This window comes from Nomascus leucogenys, chromosome 22a (genome assembly GCF_006542625.1).
Source record: "Nomascus leucogenys isolate Asia chromosome 22a, Asia_NLE_v1, whole genome shotgun sequence".
NCBI lineage: Eukaryota > Metazoa > Chordata > Mammalia > Primates > Hylobatidae > Nomascus > Nomascus leucogenys.
In genome coordinates, this window is record NC_044402.1 from 77940437 (window position 1) to 77957423 (window position 16987).

The window sequence follows — 16987 nt, forward strand, 5'->3', positions numbered from 1 at the left end:
GAAACAGACTCTGAAATACCTGGTTTTCTCTAGTGCTTAGAAAAAGAAACTTGATAAGTCTGAATACAAAACATACTTTAGGTATGCTGATAAAATGAAGATGCTTTCCCTTTTCTATTTTTTCTCTTCTAAATTCCTAAATATTGGAGTTTTCCAGGGCTCAGCCCTCAGACCTTCATTTCTCTATATTCACTCATTTATTTGATGATTATCTCAAGTTTCACAATTTAAAAGACCATCTATATGCTGATAACTCCCAGATATCAAAAGGTAACACCTCTACACCACTACCCTAGTTGCAATCACTGTCTTCTGCAGTAGCCTCCTAACTGGTCTTTCTTCCACTCTGCTACTGTATTCTCATTTCTCTTGCTGCTCAATTAATCTGTTAAAAAAATCAATGGTTTCTTCTCACATTCAGAACAAAATGAAAACTCCTTATCATGACCTCCAAGGATGCATTGTGTATCCCTCTCTCTGTCCTCATCTTTGATTACTTTGTACCTCTAGCAGCATTGGCCTTCTTGCTATTCCTCAGACATACTAATCCCTTTTCCCATTCGAGGCCTTTGGTGTTTGTTCTCTCTTTTTATAATGTTCTTTCTTTTGTCCTCTCCTTCAGATATTTGCATGGCTCACTTTCTACCATTGTTTAGGTCTCTAATAAAAATGTCACCTTCTTAGAGGGATCTTCCCTGTCCTCTTGTGTAGTTTCTGTATTCCCCATTTGAATTAAATTCATTGAGGTTAATGACTTTATCTTGTTTGTCACTGTATTTCTCACTCCCTAAACAGTGACTGGCTGCTCTACATAGTTCAACATCATAAATGCTCAATGAATATGTTAAATGAGTGGATAAGTGCATGCCCAAATAAATGCTCAAAACATTTGAACAGTTTTGCAAATTCTCAAATAGCTCTGAATCTTGCATATTAATCCTTTTTTTTTTTTTTTTTTTCCCCCGAGATGGAGTTTTGCTCTTGTTGCCCAGGCTGGAGTGCAATGGCGTGATCTCCGCTCACTGCAACCTCTGCCTCCCGGGTTCAAGCTATTCTCCTGCCTCAGCCTCCTGAGTAGCTGGGATTACAGGCTCCCGCCACCACACCCAGCTAATTTTTTGTATTTTTAGTAAAGACAGGGTTTCACCATGTTGGCCAGGCTGGTCTTGAACTCCTGACCTCAGGTGATCCACCTGCCTCGGCCTCCCAAAGTGCTGGGATTACAGGCATGAGCCACCATGCCCGGCCGCATATTATTCTTTTATATTAGAACAGCAGTAGTTGGCTGTGGCTCACACCTGCATTCCAAACACTTTGGGAGGCCCAGGTGGAAAGATTGCTTGAGCCCAGGAGTTTGAGACAGTCTGCGCAACATAGCAAGACTCCATCTCTACAAAAACTAAGAAAAGAAACTAGCTCACTGTGGTGGCAGATGCCTATAGTCCTAACTACTTGGGAAGCTGGGGCGGGAAGATGGCTTGAGCCCAGGAGGTTAAGGTTGCGGTGAGCTGGCATCGCACCACTGCACTCCAGCATGCGTGATAGAGAGTAAGATCCTGTCTCTTAAAAAAAAAGAAAAGAAAAAAGGCAGTAGTCTCATAGTTAATTGAGCTTAACATTTGGTAACTAGGCCTAAATATTGAATAGAGGGTCATATTTAGTCATAGAAAGTCTCAGTTTATTCTCTAATATTTCTGGGAAAGTATATTAGCGGAGTGAGTTATTCATTGGAGAAGGAGGGTAAAATAATGTGCATTTTTCTGCAACTCCATACCACCAGCCATTTAGTGTTATTCCATAGATGCATTAAGTATGTAAGGTTTCATTCAAACTTTTTGTCTTAAAACCAATATAAATTTGAGTGGCTGAACAACAGAGGGGAAAGAGTGTAGGCTCTGGAATCAAATCTATATTGGATTCCTGGTTTTGCATTTAACTGTGTGACCTTAGGGAAATAATTTCTCTGACTTACACTTTCCTCACCTGCAAAATGGGAATAATGGTACCTGTCTCATATGTTTATTGTAAGACTTAACATGATAATCTGTGTAAAACATCTAAATGCCTTACATTTAGTAGGTGCTTAAAAAACAATAGTTTTATTTGTTTGTTTGTTTTTAATAATAGCAATAAACAGCACCAGGTGGCAATCTGTTTGGCACTCTTGCCTTAACCATTAAGGAAAGGATTACAATGTATTTGAGAAAGATCCATACATTCAAGGGATATGATTCAACAATAGTTTCAACACTTCATTTATAAACTACAGTTGATCTCACTCTATAGGAGAGTTTCCTACAATCAGCATGAAAGAAAAATAAGTTTCCTTCATAGTATTGGCTATGAAATTTGCTATCAAAGAATGTTATTTTCATAATAGCTTTTCTGTTTATAGATAATCATGTAATTTGTATATTTCAAATGCCTGCTGCTATTCAGTATAATTTCATAAAGCAGAAACCTTTTCAACATAAATTTTAAATAATGTTTTTAGTTGCCTTGCTAAACTTACTCAATGCTAGAGCTTTTGAGAGATCACTTATTTTTATGTATAGAAAAGATTTTTCTTGATTTGCACCCTGAACTTAAAACTCAAGTTGAACTCATAGTAGCGTCTTTATTTACTGACCTTCAGGCAGTGTCATGACACTCAGTACCATTTTTGAGTTCCAGAGTAAAAGGGCCAGGGGTTGGGAGAATATTGATGCAATTTCTCTTAGAGGGTTTGGCCTGTAATTGTGATTAATAACAGTTGCTTTCACTATCTGGAAACAGACAGGCTGGTTTGTCTGTCTACAATATTCCGTGATAAATGGAGCTATTTTAACTCTGGTTTTGTGTATCAGAGAAAACAGATGTAGTCTGGAACTGGAGGCTATAGGAAATATAAAGCCTACTTAACTTAATCTTCATAGTGCTTGTTTTTATAACTGATGAGCTGGTCAGTTTAAATAGCAAAGTTTGTGTCAGCCATGTATTTAATTTCAATTTATGACAAGTTTTTAAGTTGTTCATTTGCTAAAATTATACCTAAGTCCTTGTCAGGAAGTTAAAAACCTTGATTAAGTATAACCAGCCCTAGTTTAAATATTGATTTTTTTTACCTAACCAAAATTACTCCCTATTATAATTATAGGGCAGCTGCTGTTACCTTTTTTTGGTAGTCTTACCGGCATCCAATAGTATTAGAAACTTTAAAAGTAAAAGGAAACTACTCAAAGAAGCTGAGCAAAAAGATCAGGTTTAGGGCCATTTGTTAATTTGTAGTGTGAAATAAAAGGCATATAGATTGGAAAAGAGGAAGTATAACTATCCCTATTTGTAGGTGCCATTATTGACTATATAGAAAATCCCAAAGAATGTACAAAAACAGAGTCAGCAAGATTTCAGGATACAAGATCACACACAAAAATCAATTACATTTCTAAATACTAACAATTAAGCATATAGAAACCAAATTTAAAATATAATACCACTTGCAGTTGTTCCAAAGAAAATGAAATAGGCATAAAGCTAGCAAAATATATACAGAATTTGTATTCTGAAAATTACAGAATCTTGATGAAAGAAATCAAAGAAGACCTAAATAAATGAAGAAACATACAGTATTCATGATTTGGTAGAAAACTCAACATCGTAAAGCTGTCAGTTCTTTCCAAATTGATCTGTTTAGTGCATTTTCTGCCAAAATTTCAGCAAGATGTTTAAATAGATATAGAAAATATTATTCTAAAATTTATATGGTAAGGAGAAGGAACTAGACAGCTGAAACAAATTTGAAAAAATGAATAAAGTAAGAGCAGTCAATCTACCTTATTTCAAGACTTATTATATAGTTACAGTAGTCATGATTGTGTGTTATTGGAGGAGGACACATAGATCAGTGGAACAGAAGAGAGAACCCAGAAATAGAGCACACAAATATGCCAAGCTGAGTTTGACGAAAGTACAAAAGCAATCTAGCGGAGGAAGCATAGCTTTTTCAACAAATAGTACTGGGGGGAAAAAAAGAACTCTGACCTAAATCTCATACCTATACAAAAATTTAACTCAAAATGAATAATGAACTTAAAAGTAAAACAAAACTATAAAACCTTTAGAAAAATGCATAGAATATCTTCAGGATCTAGAGCCAGGCAAAGAATTCTTAGACTGGACACTAAAAGTACAATTTATAAAAAATTGATAAACTGGATTTTATCAAAATTAGAAACTTTTGCTCTATGAAGGACTCTGTTAGGATGAAAAGATAGGTTATAGAGTAGGAGAAAATATGTGCAAACCTTATGTCCAAGAAAAGACATATCAATTCTATATAAATAATTCTCAAAGCTCATTAGTAAAAAGCAAATACTTTAATTAGAAAATAGGCAAGAGACATGAAGAAAAATTTCACTGAAGAAGATATACAGATGGCACATAATCACATGAAAAAATGTTCAACATCGTTAGCTATTAGGGAAATGAAAATTAAAGCTACGGGAGATATCACTACACACCTATCAGAATGGCTAAAATAAAAAAACTAGTGACAATATCAAATTCTGCCAATGATGCAGAGAAACTGAATCACTCATACATTGCTGGGGGAACGTAAAGTGGTACAGCCATTCTGGAAAACAGTTTGGCAGTTTCTTATAAAACTGAACATGTAATCACCACTCAACCCAGCAAATGCACATTTGAGCATTTGTACCAGAGAAATGAAAACTTATGTTCACATAAAAACCTGAACATAAATATTCATAGCAGTTTTATTCATAATAGCATAATAGACCAAAACTGGAAACAGTCCAGATGTCCTTCAGCTGGTGAATGGCTTTCTACACATACTGTGGTACATCCATACCATAGAATACTACTCAGCAATAAATAAAAACAATGAACTATCGATACATGCAACAACTTGGAATAACTCTCCAGGGAATTATGTTAAGTGAATAAAATCCATCCGAAAAGGTTATATGCTGCATGGTTCTATTTCTATAACATTTTTGAAATGACAAAATCTTAAGAGTAAAAAAAAGATTAGTGATTTCCAAAAGTTGAGGCTGGAGAGGGTGTGACTGTAAACAGCACAGAGATCCTTGTTATGACAGAACTGTTCTTGACTATATCAATGTCAATGTCTTATTCCTTTGATGGCTACCAGATGAGTTTAGCCTTTCCAACATTGAATCTTTATCAGATTACTATAAGATAGAAAATTTGTTTTGCCTTTTAATTTTTTCAGTTTCTTTGACTGGCCTTTTCTAACAAAACTTATATGTTGATTATAATATTTCTCCATTGAAGCAATGTTGTAGTTAGAGTGTAAGAACATACTGTGGAAACCAACTTAACCCATAATTTAACTGAACATTAAACTATTAATATTTCAGCTATAGCATAGGTTAAACAGATTTGAGAGCTGACAGAGAAAATCTGTAGCAAGAAGATACTGATCCCTGCTCCCCACCCCACCATCCCCCCACCCCTGTGTGACTACAGGGGCCAAGCCCAAGACAAAAGGGCCAGGGACAACATTGTGTTGGCTGTCTCTTACCACATGCTATACCTTTAGTAGCTTCTAGCCTCAGGTATATCACCAGGAGAGTGAGTATAGGTGGCTTAGCTTTGGATCTCTAAAGAGAACTTTTTCTGTTTGACAATTTTATGTCTATAACTTACAAATAAGATGTTTGTTAATCTGAGAATGCCTGTATTACATTATTACATTGTTACAGAATACTTTTTATAGTTAGTTTCATGTGATTAGCAAACAGTCCTGGAAGATGTTGGTTGTCCCCTCTAACACTGCTTTCTTACTTAATCCAGCAGTAGTTTGGTCAGATTAAATTAAATCTTGAAATACAAAGTCAGTGCTCAGATCACTCATATAAGCAGCTAAGTCTAGGTTTTCTTCTTAAAATCTGACCTATAGAATAGTGCTAAAGAGATATCCAGGATACTCAAACTAGAACTTTCAAAATATAGTTGTTATAATGGTTAGATGCTTTTTGCTTTGGCTGAGATCTACTTCTGAGCTTCACCTTCAATAATCTTCTAAATGTATGGCCCATTTCATAATTTGTTCTTTTTAATAAGTCTATAATCTTTTTGACTTATAATCAAATGTGTGATTCAAAAAATTAAAATTTAGCTAGAGACCTCTGACCAGCAGACGCTGGATTTATCCCTTTTAGGTTAGGACTGTTTGGTAGTTTCTGCTAAATCTTCAATCCAGTAAGCCTCAAAGAGTAGTTCCAGATAATTTTTGGTGGCCAGATTGGCCTCCATGTCCACATTTTCCATGTACATCATTTTACCTCTTATACCTTGCGTACCTGTCTGTTCATTCATTTATGCTGTTGATCATACCACAACTTCTTTCTTGCATTCTTTCTTGAATCTCTTAGCATCCAGGGGAATAGTGAGCCTGTAATTTGAAAAACTGTACTTGAAAGTTTTCATATTCTCTGTTCCAGAAGTAAAGTTTTAAAAATGTACTATGTGTTGTGGAAGAACACACACAATTTGTTTGATTCAGTCTCTATATACATTATTAGAAATTAAATTGTAAAACAGTGAACTCCATTTTTAATTTAAGCACAGCCCCCCCACCCCCACCCCCATTAGTTTTCTTTCTTTTCTTTTCTTCTTTGTTTCTTTTTTCGTGTGTGTGAGCTATGGGGTCTCGCTCTGTCACCTGGGCTAGAATGCAGTGGCATGATCTTGACTCACTGCAGCCTCAAACTTCTGGGCTCAGGTTCTCCTCCCGCCCAATCTCCTGAGTAGCTGAGACTGCAGATACATGCCGCCACATCCAGCTTATTTTTTATTTTTTTATTTTTATTTTTTTAGAAATGGGGTCTCACTATGTTACCCAGGCTGGTCTTGAACTCCTGGGCTCAAATGATCTTCCCACCTCAGCCTCCCAAAATGTTGGGATTACGAGCATGAGTCACTGTGCCTGGCCTAGTTTTCTGTAATATTCAGTATTTGGCCCATCTTTTTTATGTCTTATAAAATACATCTAAATACTTAAGTACTTAAGGAATCATATATTTAGAATAATAGAGAATTATGGAATGCAAGGTACTTATCTTGTTTTCAGAGATGGTGATCTTGGCTTTTTGTAGCTCTAGTGTTGACTCTCAGGCTAGATTTATACTTCTAGAGCATCAGAGGTCAAAGGAATATGTTGGGTCAGTAGCTATGAATACCCCACATCAGATGATTCAGGTCTAAAAAAGAATAGGCTTTATGTGGTATGTGTACACATGCCTTTCAGTAGATAACTATCACATACAAGGTAAATTGAAATAGTTTTAGGCCACTTGTTATTTGCTGTCTTTAGTCATTCATTTTCCCTTCCTTTAATATGGCATGCTACATAAGGGACAGAGTATAATTTCGTCCCTTTCTGAAAATGAGCTTTACAGGTGTTTAATAACGAACTGCTATATAGTTGTATGCCCATGTGTGTTATGTGGGTACAGATCAGTATAGTCAGCTAATTTCGGAATGCCTAGTGGTACAACTAAGAATTGTACAAAGGGCATTATTAGTGGTGGTGTTTAGCTCTGGATTAAAAATCTTGTATTTTGAAGTGTGTTTCTTCTCCAAGATTAAGGCCTGTGGTGTTTGTTGTTTTATTGATCCATGTGAGGTAACTACATAAGGTTCTCCAGAATCTCAAGAAGACTCCAATAATTGTCTTGTTGTTAAGGCATATTGAACGTTTTCTTTTGAATGTGTTTTCTATCTGTATATGTATCCTGTGTAGTAGTTGACTTAAATTGTTAAAGCCAAAGATTTCTAGTACCTTTAATTGCATAAGCCAAGATTTCTGACCCCATTTCAAATTCTGTTATCAGTGGCAGAAGAAGTGCCAGACAGACCTCTGCCACGAAGGAGTTAAATGCTTTTATCAAATGTGTTTATGAGGGGCCACAGCTTTGTTGCCTGTACTGCCCTTTTTTTTCTTTACTTTCTACTTCACTAATCAAATGTATATTAGATTGATTATTGTAAAAGTATAAACCATAGAAAATTTGACAAGATAGATGTGTAAATTATCCTTCTGACAGAACTAATGATGCACTCCAAGCACCTTCTGTTTTCCAGCGCTTGGTGAGTGACTTCATTAAATATGCAATGGCTGTTGGGTGGCTTCTCAGATGATGGTTCAGTTCCTTGTGGAATTGCATTATTACTAGAGGTGTAAAACCAGGCAGACAAGCTAGCTGTTGAGCATCCTGCTGAGGTTCTAATGTGCTCCATCTTGTTGGAGCAGTTGTTTGCAGTCTTTTCAGGACAATTACATCCATAACCACAGGATACATTCAGTGAAACTATATTACAGATAACAGTGGAGACTAGTATTCACTGCTCGTCACCCCTGTCTCTCTTCAGCTGCCTCAGTGTGGGCAGCTTATAATAATATAGTAAAGCCACTTTTACCATTCACAGAGTAGTTGTTTAAAAAAAAAAATCCTGTGGAGCAAATCTGGAAAAACTTTTTAAAAAAGTGCTTAAAATCATAGAATATTAGAGTTGAAAAGACTTTATAAAGTCTAATCCATTTGCAAGTGAAAAAACAGGCTGAATCATAGTCATGGGCAGTCCCTTAGGAGATAATAGAAGGTCCTGGTAGAATATCTTTTAGGTGGTAGAGATTGCAGGAATAGGGATTTATTTACTCTTAGCTTCTGCTTTTAGAGCTATCTCAAGCAAAATTTTTCATTTTGAATTTTAGGTTTTTTTTTCTGCTGAACTTCATTTCCCCCCATCTGAATACCAGCAATACCTTTTTATTTCTGAAAGCCAAGCAGATAATTTGCTTTCTGAGATTATCACAGTATTTATTATTTTGATGACAATTTGATGGTTTCTTAGAGAACTGGACACAAAAGATGGTTTTAGTTGAGCTCAAAATGGTATTTAAGGTTTCCAAAAGGCAGATGCTATGATGTATCACTACAGCCTAATAAATTGGAATGCATTATAGAATGACAGGCTGAATACTTTAATGAAAGAAGGTTTCCCATTTCAGTTGGTCAATTAAATCACTGTTGATGACTTTGGATCATTAATGAACATTTGTGGAAAATGACCATTTGAATTCAATTAGTACGATAATAGGTTTTTTGGAGAAGTACAAGTACAAACAATCCTAACTGTAAATTAAAAGATTTATCCATTTTGCCACAGATAAGTTAGCATATTGCTTTGCTTTTTAATACCAGAGCAAACTGACATTTCAGAATTCTTTTACAGATTAAGTACATATTCTTTCTTACAAAAGTTCTGCTTACAAAAGGTTATGTTTTTCATTGAGTACCTTTTGAAATATAATTTATGCTGCTAACCATTATGTTACTTCACTATTCTCAGAACAAATTAGCAAGACCTAGAAACAAAACAAGGGAACTTTGTACAGTATGTAAAAGCAAAAGATTAAGTTTACAATGGATTAGGTATTTGATTTATTTAATGCCTTAGGAAAAACAATTCTAAATCTGGAAAAACAGTAGGAAGAAAGTAACCATTATTTGGGAACATGCAAATTTATTTAAAAGTACTGTGAAAAGAAAATGTAAATAGAAGCTTAATAGCCAGATTTTTTTCTTAAGCCTATTAAAGTTTCAAATTTTCTTATTATTTTAAGCCTTTATGTTCGTTAAAATATTTTAAGGATATATATCCTGTCATTTTTGCTGAATTTACCCAACAAATTCATCTCAATGTGATGTTTTTCTTTAGTTAACTTCATTTTCTCTAAAACTTGGGTGTGTTGTGGTAGTTAAGGCAGAGGTGGGTTCTTTTGAAATGCACGTTTTTCTCATTTTGTTATTTGTAAAATGGGCTATAATCTCCGTCCAAGCTTCCTTCAATCTCCATTTCATAGTTTACAGAGAAAGGAGACACTGTGGAGCACAGACTTCCCCTGGGAATACATTGGGCTTAATGAGCTTGATAGTCTGGTGGGCTCAATAAATCAAATAAAGCAAAACATTTCTCATTTTTGAATAAAAGCATTTATCACACAGTGTTTGTTCACTCATGGTCACAAGATTGATTGGTTCTCAGCATCATAGCATATATTGAAGCATTTTTGATTTTGTTTTTCCAGTGGGCAAGTTACGGAAGCAATGGCTAAAAGAAAGTATCTCTGATGTCGGCTTTGGGATGCTGAAGTCTGTCAAGGAATATGTGGACCCCAATAACATCTTTGGAAACAGAAACCTTTTATAAATCCATTAGTATCATTACAAAAAAAGTCAATTTTTTTTTTAAGTTTTCAACTGTGGTTATACTAGTAATCAAATATATCATGGACTATATTTTGGATACATTTGTTTGTTGGTTTAAAATAAGTTTGTTTTCATTCTGTAGTTTGTTTTGTTTCTACATCTATGGATTGACAGATGGTATTCCTAAATCTCTCTCATTGTAGGTATGTCATTCTACAGCCAACGGTTGTCATTTCAAATTTTAGGCAGCACAAAGCTGCCAATTATTCCAGAGGAAGCTGCTGCCAGCTGTTTTGTATTGTTGCTTCCTCTTGGGGAACAAAGGCAGATTTGGTATCATTGATTGCTTAGCTAGCCTCTTTTTAAAAGAACGTTTCTGGGAATCAGATGTCTAGGGAAGGATTCCACTGAGGAGTGATACACGTGTACATTGTTTAAGAGCATAGTCTGGTGTGAGTAGGCCATTAAGGGGAAGGACATTCATGAAAGAATTTAGGCAACCTGTTATTTAGAAAGCCTTCACGTCTGTAAGGTGCTTGGCCTACGTTTTGTTGTTTTTTTTTTTTGAAATTAGTATACATGCATAAAACCTTTTATCATCAATATACAAATTATTCTGTTAGGGGACACGTTTTTGTTCTCCATGTTTCTGTTTCTATTGAGGTATGAGTTGTATTTGTATCACTGAGATAACCTATTGTTATATTCTAATTCATTGATAATATGTTTTGTAAGAAAAGCTGACATCCCTCATTGCAAGTGAAGAACAGGTTTACCATGAAATGAATGCCTTTATTCAACTTAGAGTCCTAATGTTTCTGATTTCACATTCTTGTTGCTGAAATGCAGAAGAAACAGCTACAGCAGGAGCAGAAGGAAAACTCTTAGACTTAATGTCTCCAATGCAAGAATTGTTTCGCTAAAGAAACAGTCATCATTCAACTACTGAATTTGAAAGCCTCAGCAGTTTCAATGACAAAAATCAATTTTGCTTTTTTAAAATCAATCCCAATGGCATGATAAATTTTCATATAAAAAGTAAAGTTTCAATTTAGTTTTTAATAATGGTTTAATGCCTTTTTTGAATAACTGGTTTAACCTAATTTTTTTTAAATGTAATGTATTAATGCATATACCATAATCAGAAGTTTGAAATATCCTGTTTCTTAAATAATGAGAACATTAATCACATTTAGCAAGCATTTGTACATTCAAACCTGGATATTAAAGTGAAATGATTACTTTGAATCACTGTCTACCAAGGTTCATGATTCACATTTTGAGATGGATTCTTTTCTTAATGCAATACCTAACTTTTGATAATTTTTTAAAACTAATATTTGATCAGATAATGTAAGTCAAAATGCAGATGATCCTTTAAAAGGATGCATTGTCTGTGTATGTAGCAACAGCTCCAAAGTATTTTTGGGCAGTTTGATACCTTTTATATCTGAAGTAGCCTTAACCAGAAAAATGATAACTTAAAATTGACAAAATGATATTTTTAAGACTTCAAAATGATAAATAATTTTCAACTATTAAAATTGGCCTCAAACTAATAAATGTGTAATTAAATTAGAATTAAATATCAGTTTAACAACAAAATGAAATATTTATTTTTTAGAAGCTGCCTCTCTTCATTGGTGATTTATTTTTAATTATAAAATTTCCAGCAGATCTTTGCTTTAAGCCCTTGATATTTGACCTAGTTGGACACTTGATGAGGAAGTTGCCTCTAGAATTATAAAAATCTCAGCTTTATAAAATGCATCTGTTCATGAAGGTAATTTCTCTAATTGGTGATCAAAATATAAAATTAAAGAAGGTACTAATGTCTCACTGGAAGTATATATATATATATATGTGTGTGTGTGTGTGTTTCTGTGTGTGTGTATATATATATATATATGTTTCTGGGTAATTTTTTAAAAATAAAACAGGTTAATAAGAAGATCCATTCCTTTGCATGTGATTGTTATAACATTCTTTCCCAGGGAGTTGAATTTCAACAACCTCAGAAATCCATACTTGATATTAGGAAACTATAAATGTAACATCTGAAATTATTATGTTCACTATTCTACATGAACCTTATGGAAATTCATGATTTATGTCTTTGTTTTTCTTTTTCCAAGTATATGCAGGAGTCCCCAACCTTGATTTTATAATGGTGACTGCATTTTGTAGGTGGCATCATTTCTACCGAAATCATTTTGAAACACAAGAATATTGATCAGTACCGTTTCACTCTGATTTAGTAAATCAGAAAGCCTCCCCCCACCCCCAGCCCCCACTTTCACACACCTACTTCTGGGAGGTGCCTCAGTATAGACTTAGTATCTGTGAAGGACTGAGTTCATGAATATGCACAGAAGCACTTAAACCATGCCTCTTATTTCTATAATATCTGAAAATGGCTTCATAAAAGTTAAGTCAGGAGAACACTGTTTACGTGACACTTCTTAACTCATTTTTAATGTTTATTTTTAATTTCAAAAATGTTGCCTATTTGGTTTTCAGTACTGCGTAACACTGACTTTCTTAAATTAGTCATATTTGCAATAATTTACTTAAATTTGGTAATGTCACATTTGGGTTGGGGTTTCAGTGGGAATAGTAACCTGCCGCTAGTGAGAAATGGCATTGAATACTAAAGACTCAATATGAACAGGCTTTATAGACCCTTAGAGAAACTGTTGCCTTAATGTTTGGTGCAATTTCTAGTAGTGCATAAGTGAATTTAGTCTTATGATAAGTAACTTGAGCTGTTTTTAGCTTAGTAAGAATTGTGGAAACCACATGTTTATTGTGCCCATCATTTTACACAAAGAATAGAGGATTATATTATTTCTTCTAAGGAAGTAGGAGTTTTCTTCCTAAAAGTGCTTACATATTGTAGTACTATTACTTAAAAGTTATTTATGAAGTTGGAAGCCTTCTAGTTTGCCTAACTGTGTTGATGTATTTTGAAAACAAAATTGCAATAAAGGATGAGCTTCCATCGGTGTGTATGGTATACCAGATACAGATGGTTGCAAGGAAACCTTTTCCCCTGCTAGAATAGTCTATTAGTAACTGCTAAGTCCTAGCTTGCATTTTTGAAAATACCTTTCTGCATGTTAGCACCCAGACTTTCCTTTGTCATATTCCTTTATAGCTACAACTTAACTGTAGCTTATCAGAGAAGCTCTGTAGTCCTACACTGAAGTGTGTTCCCTTGGCTGTTCATATGGGGCTGGATTTGGTTGAACTTCTATTCTGTATAAATGTTAGAATACAGTTACTACAGATTGATTCACAAACTGCATGTGCTGGTGCTTGAGGCGGCCAAAATGGAATGCTGTAGAAAGCATATCTATATCTTAAAAAACACTCAGACAGGAGTTAAGGACAGCTTTAATAATTTTTTTGTTTACCACTTTATCAACTTTGATTTTAGTTAGGGCTTAGCTCATGGTTGAAGAAAAGTGGAAAATAACAAGTGCCCACTTAGGTTTGAAGAATCCAGAATGTTTTTTCTTTGACTTTATGAGTTATAGAAGCTTGGCTTTGCTCTAGGCTTCATGTTCCCAAATGAGCCATATGTCAGTATATTCACTTAATTCTTACTAATTTCAGTTTCCTGTAAAGGAAACAACTTACACATTGATGCTTAAATCCAGAAAGTATAAAAGGTTTTCTTAAACTGTTAAAATATAGTGTCTGATATAAAGGATGTAAGTTACTCAGCTTTCTGCTCCCTAAGCCAAACAGTGTTTGTCTTCAGTGTGAAATTTAACTGTAAAAACTACTTGTAATGTCAAGAGATTATAGATCATATTATTAATAAAATGGACCTGGGTCTAAGATGTTTTTTCTTCGAAGGGAATGTGAAGCTGTTTATTCTTCTATTTGCGTATGAGTTTTTCTTTTAGCTTTAGTTTTTCATGTTCATATTTCCACTGATTTGAAAACACAAAATTTATTTTTATAATTTTGTTGCTTGTAGCATAATCAAGTGCAACCTACTTGTGACTAAATCTCTTTGGATTTATAGCTGAGGATATTGTTAGCTAGGTTTTGTCAATCCCTAATCATTTGTTAAAATCAATGCTGTATTCCCAGGAGGTATTGAGACTCCTGAAGCACTCCCTTTTGAACCTTGGAAGATCCTCAAAGAGTGAGCACTCTTGTGCTCTTCTAATCATAATTAATTCCTTAACAAATCAGAGTAAGGACCACTGACATATAGAACACTCAAGCCAAAGAACCATCACAGAATTTAGTAACTTTAGTTCTCTGAACATGAAAAGATTTCTTTTTTGGTTTCCAAAGGAGATTATTTATTTTTCCACAAGGAAAAACATCTTGCAGAGACTCTGAATTCCAAATCTGAGTGAGAAAGAAAAGGAAAAAAATCTGTTTCATGGTGGATTTCTAAGCAACATATATATGTGTTTTTAAGACAAACTTTTGTTGGCAGTGTTTTTCCTGAACACCACATGCACCCTAGGAAACATGTTTTTCCTTTAATCTTGTTCACATATCAGAAAAGGACATGAAATGCTCTTACTGGCATACAAGTTTCTATAAGTAGTTATTTTTTTAGCTACTTATACTATATCCCCAAAAGCTCACAGTGCCTTGTTGGGATTTTTTTTTTTCCATGAAATAGCCATTATTTTAAATGAGTGGGAGAGGATAAGTCTTTAGACAGAGGTCATTCAGCAGTTCAAGACTATTCCTCTTCAAGAACATGTCAGGAATTAAGCAGTTGTATGTGGAAACACTGGTAATTCTTTACACAGTGTTGTTTTGGATAATCTGTTCTAGTATATTTAACTAATTGTATGGTGGACCTGTACTCTGATACACATCTCATCAGTCAATGGGATTTGTATGTGCTTTTCCTTCCTACATTTTCATTCCTACTGCCCCAACCTAGTAGCCCTAAGTTGTGGCTTGGTGGATGTGGCATTGAGCCTCAAGACACTCACTACATTCTTTCTGGATGTTTGCTCACAGGCTCCCTGAGGAGCAGAACCTGTGGAGCTGGGGAGTGCGGGTGGTTTCTATTCCTAATATTGTGTGTCGGTCCTTTTTCATGTGATGGTGCCTTCAGAATAATGAATATTTCTGTTCTGGACAATGATTAAATCCTATGAGAAATATACGTAGGTTATATTAATTCTTGTCCATTTTTGCTAAGCCTGTGAAATACTTTGGCTCTGATACAACTTGACTTGAATAATATCTTATCCTGAGTCTTCCTCCAAGGCAGTACATATTCCTGCCAGGACTGTAGTAATCCTTTGGGAACTACATGTGAGTAAGCACTTGTATGTAAGCCATTATACTGCTGTAACTAATGCATACAAACAATTCTTCTCTTTACATTTATAGTCTAAAAGGGGACATGCAGTGGGAAGGAAAATTCCTGAGAGATTCCAGCATAGCTGTGTCAATTCCGACTGAGCCATACTGTTTTCTACAAGGGCTCAACACAGTCAGTATTCCATGCTTTCAGTGTGTGTTCAGATTCTCCTCTTACTGTTTTCCTTAGACTGTATTGTTCTATAAGCAAATGCCCATGTGTGATTTTTAAGATATGCTGGGGAAAAATAAATCAATACCACAACCACCCATTGTTATAGAAATTGTTGTTTATTTCATGTTGGTTCTATTTAACCTTTGTTGACAGCCTGCTATACTCGGCAAAAACAAACAGGATACACTTTGTGCCCATGAGTACCCTCTCCGGTAGTGAAGGGCATGTGCAGATACTGATTACGTCCCTGCCTGTGGCTCCCACACTGAAAGGAAGGTTGTAGCTGTCTGGGCTCTGAAATGACTGAAGGTCAGACCTGTTGAACTCTGTCTTACATGATACATTTCAGTAATCACTAGCCACAGTAAGATTTTAGCTCTTGTATTATGTAGTTAAGAAAAGCAATTTTCTACCTGGCTTATGTAAGTTCAGATTGAATGAACCCTAGAAATCATCCCATCTTATTTCTATTTCATCCCATCTGAACATAATTGCTACCTAACATTCCCCAGGCTACAAGCAGACAACCAGTCTTCCTGAACATTTGCTGTGAACAAATGCAAATTCATTGCCTTTCAAGGAAGCCTTTTCCAACTTCTGTAATCTTCAAGTATTAGGAAGTTTTTAAATTATTATTGGACTGAAATCTGTGTTCCTCTTCTATCCATTATACAACTTCTGCCACCTTTAGTCTGAAAGAATTGTCCAATTGCTCTGTTGAAGTGCTGCTCTTCAGGTATTTAAAGTCAGGTCTCATGTTCCTCAACACCTTCTCCTGTCAACCTTTGCTCCTGTCATTTCTAGACTTTCACCTTCCTAATCTTCCTCACATGTGCCCATTTTACATTTTTAAAGTGAGGTGTCTAGGTCTGAAAACAAATCTTCCAGAATAGTACCAATGCTTCCTCTAGTGTAGTCACTAATAAAAAAGCATTTTTGGTGGGCATTGCTCTGTCAACTCATACTGACTATATGCCATTTACCAAAGATTGTCTTTTTCATGTGACATTTTGGCCGCATCTCCTTGGAGGCTAATTTTTTTAAAGCCCCATTACTTATATTTAGCTTTACTAAAATTTGTATCTTACTGGAGTTAGTTCCATATTTTCAAAATGTTAGGATCTAGATTCTTGCCCAGAATATTTTCTGTGCCATCAAGCTTCAGGTCATCAGCAAAACTGAGACAAATACTGTCTAGATTTTCATCCAAGTAATGACAGAT

The 16987-nt window shown here is 35.0% G+C and overlaps 1 protein-coding gene across 2 annotated transcripts in view; it reads left to right on the forward strand.

The window, feature by feature from the left end:
• The window catches only part of AGPS (alkylglycerone phosphate synthase), a 153983-nt gene extending 138125 nt beyond the window's left edge, over positions 1-15858 (forward strand). For both annotated transcript variants that reach the window (XM_003253765.4, XM_030803672.1), the window contains one exon: positions 10118-15858. In XM_003253765.4, coding sequence (XP_003253813.3) covers positions 10118-10239 — 122 coding nt within the window. In that variant the 3' untranslated portion in view covers positions 10240-15858. The remainder of the gene's footprint in view (positions 1-10117) is intronic.
• Positions 15859-16987: the final 1129 nt, after the last annotated feature.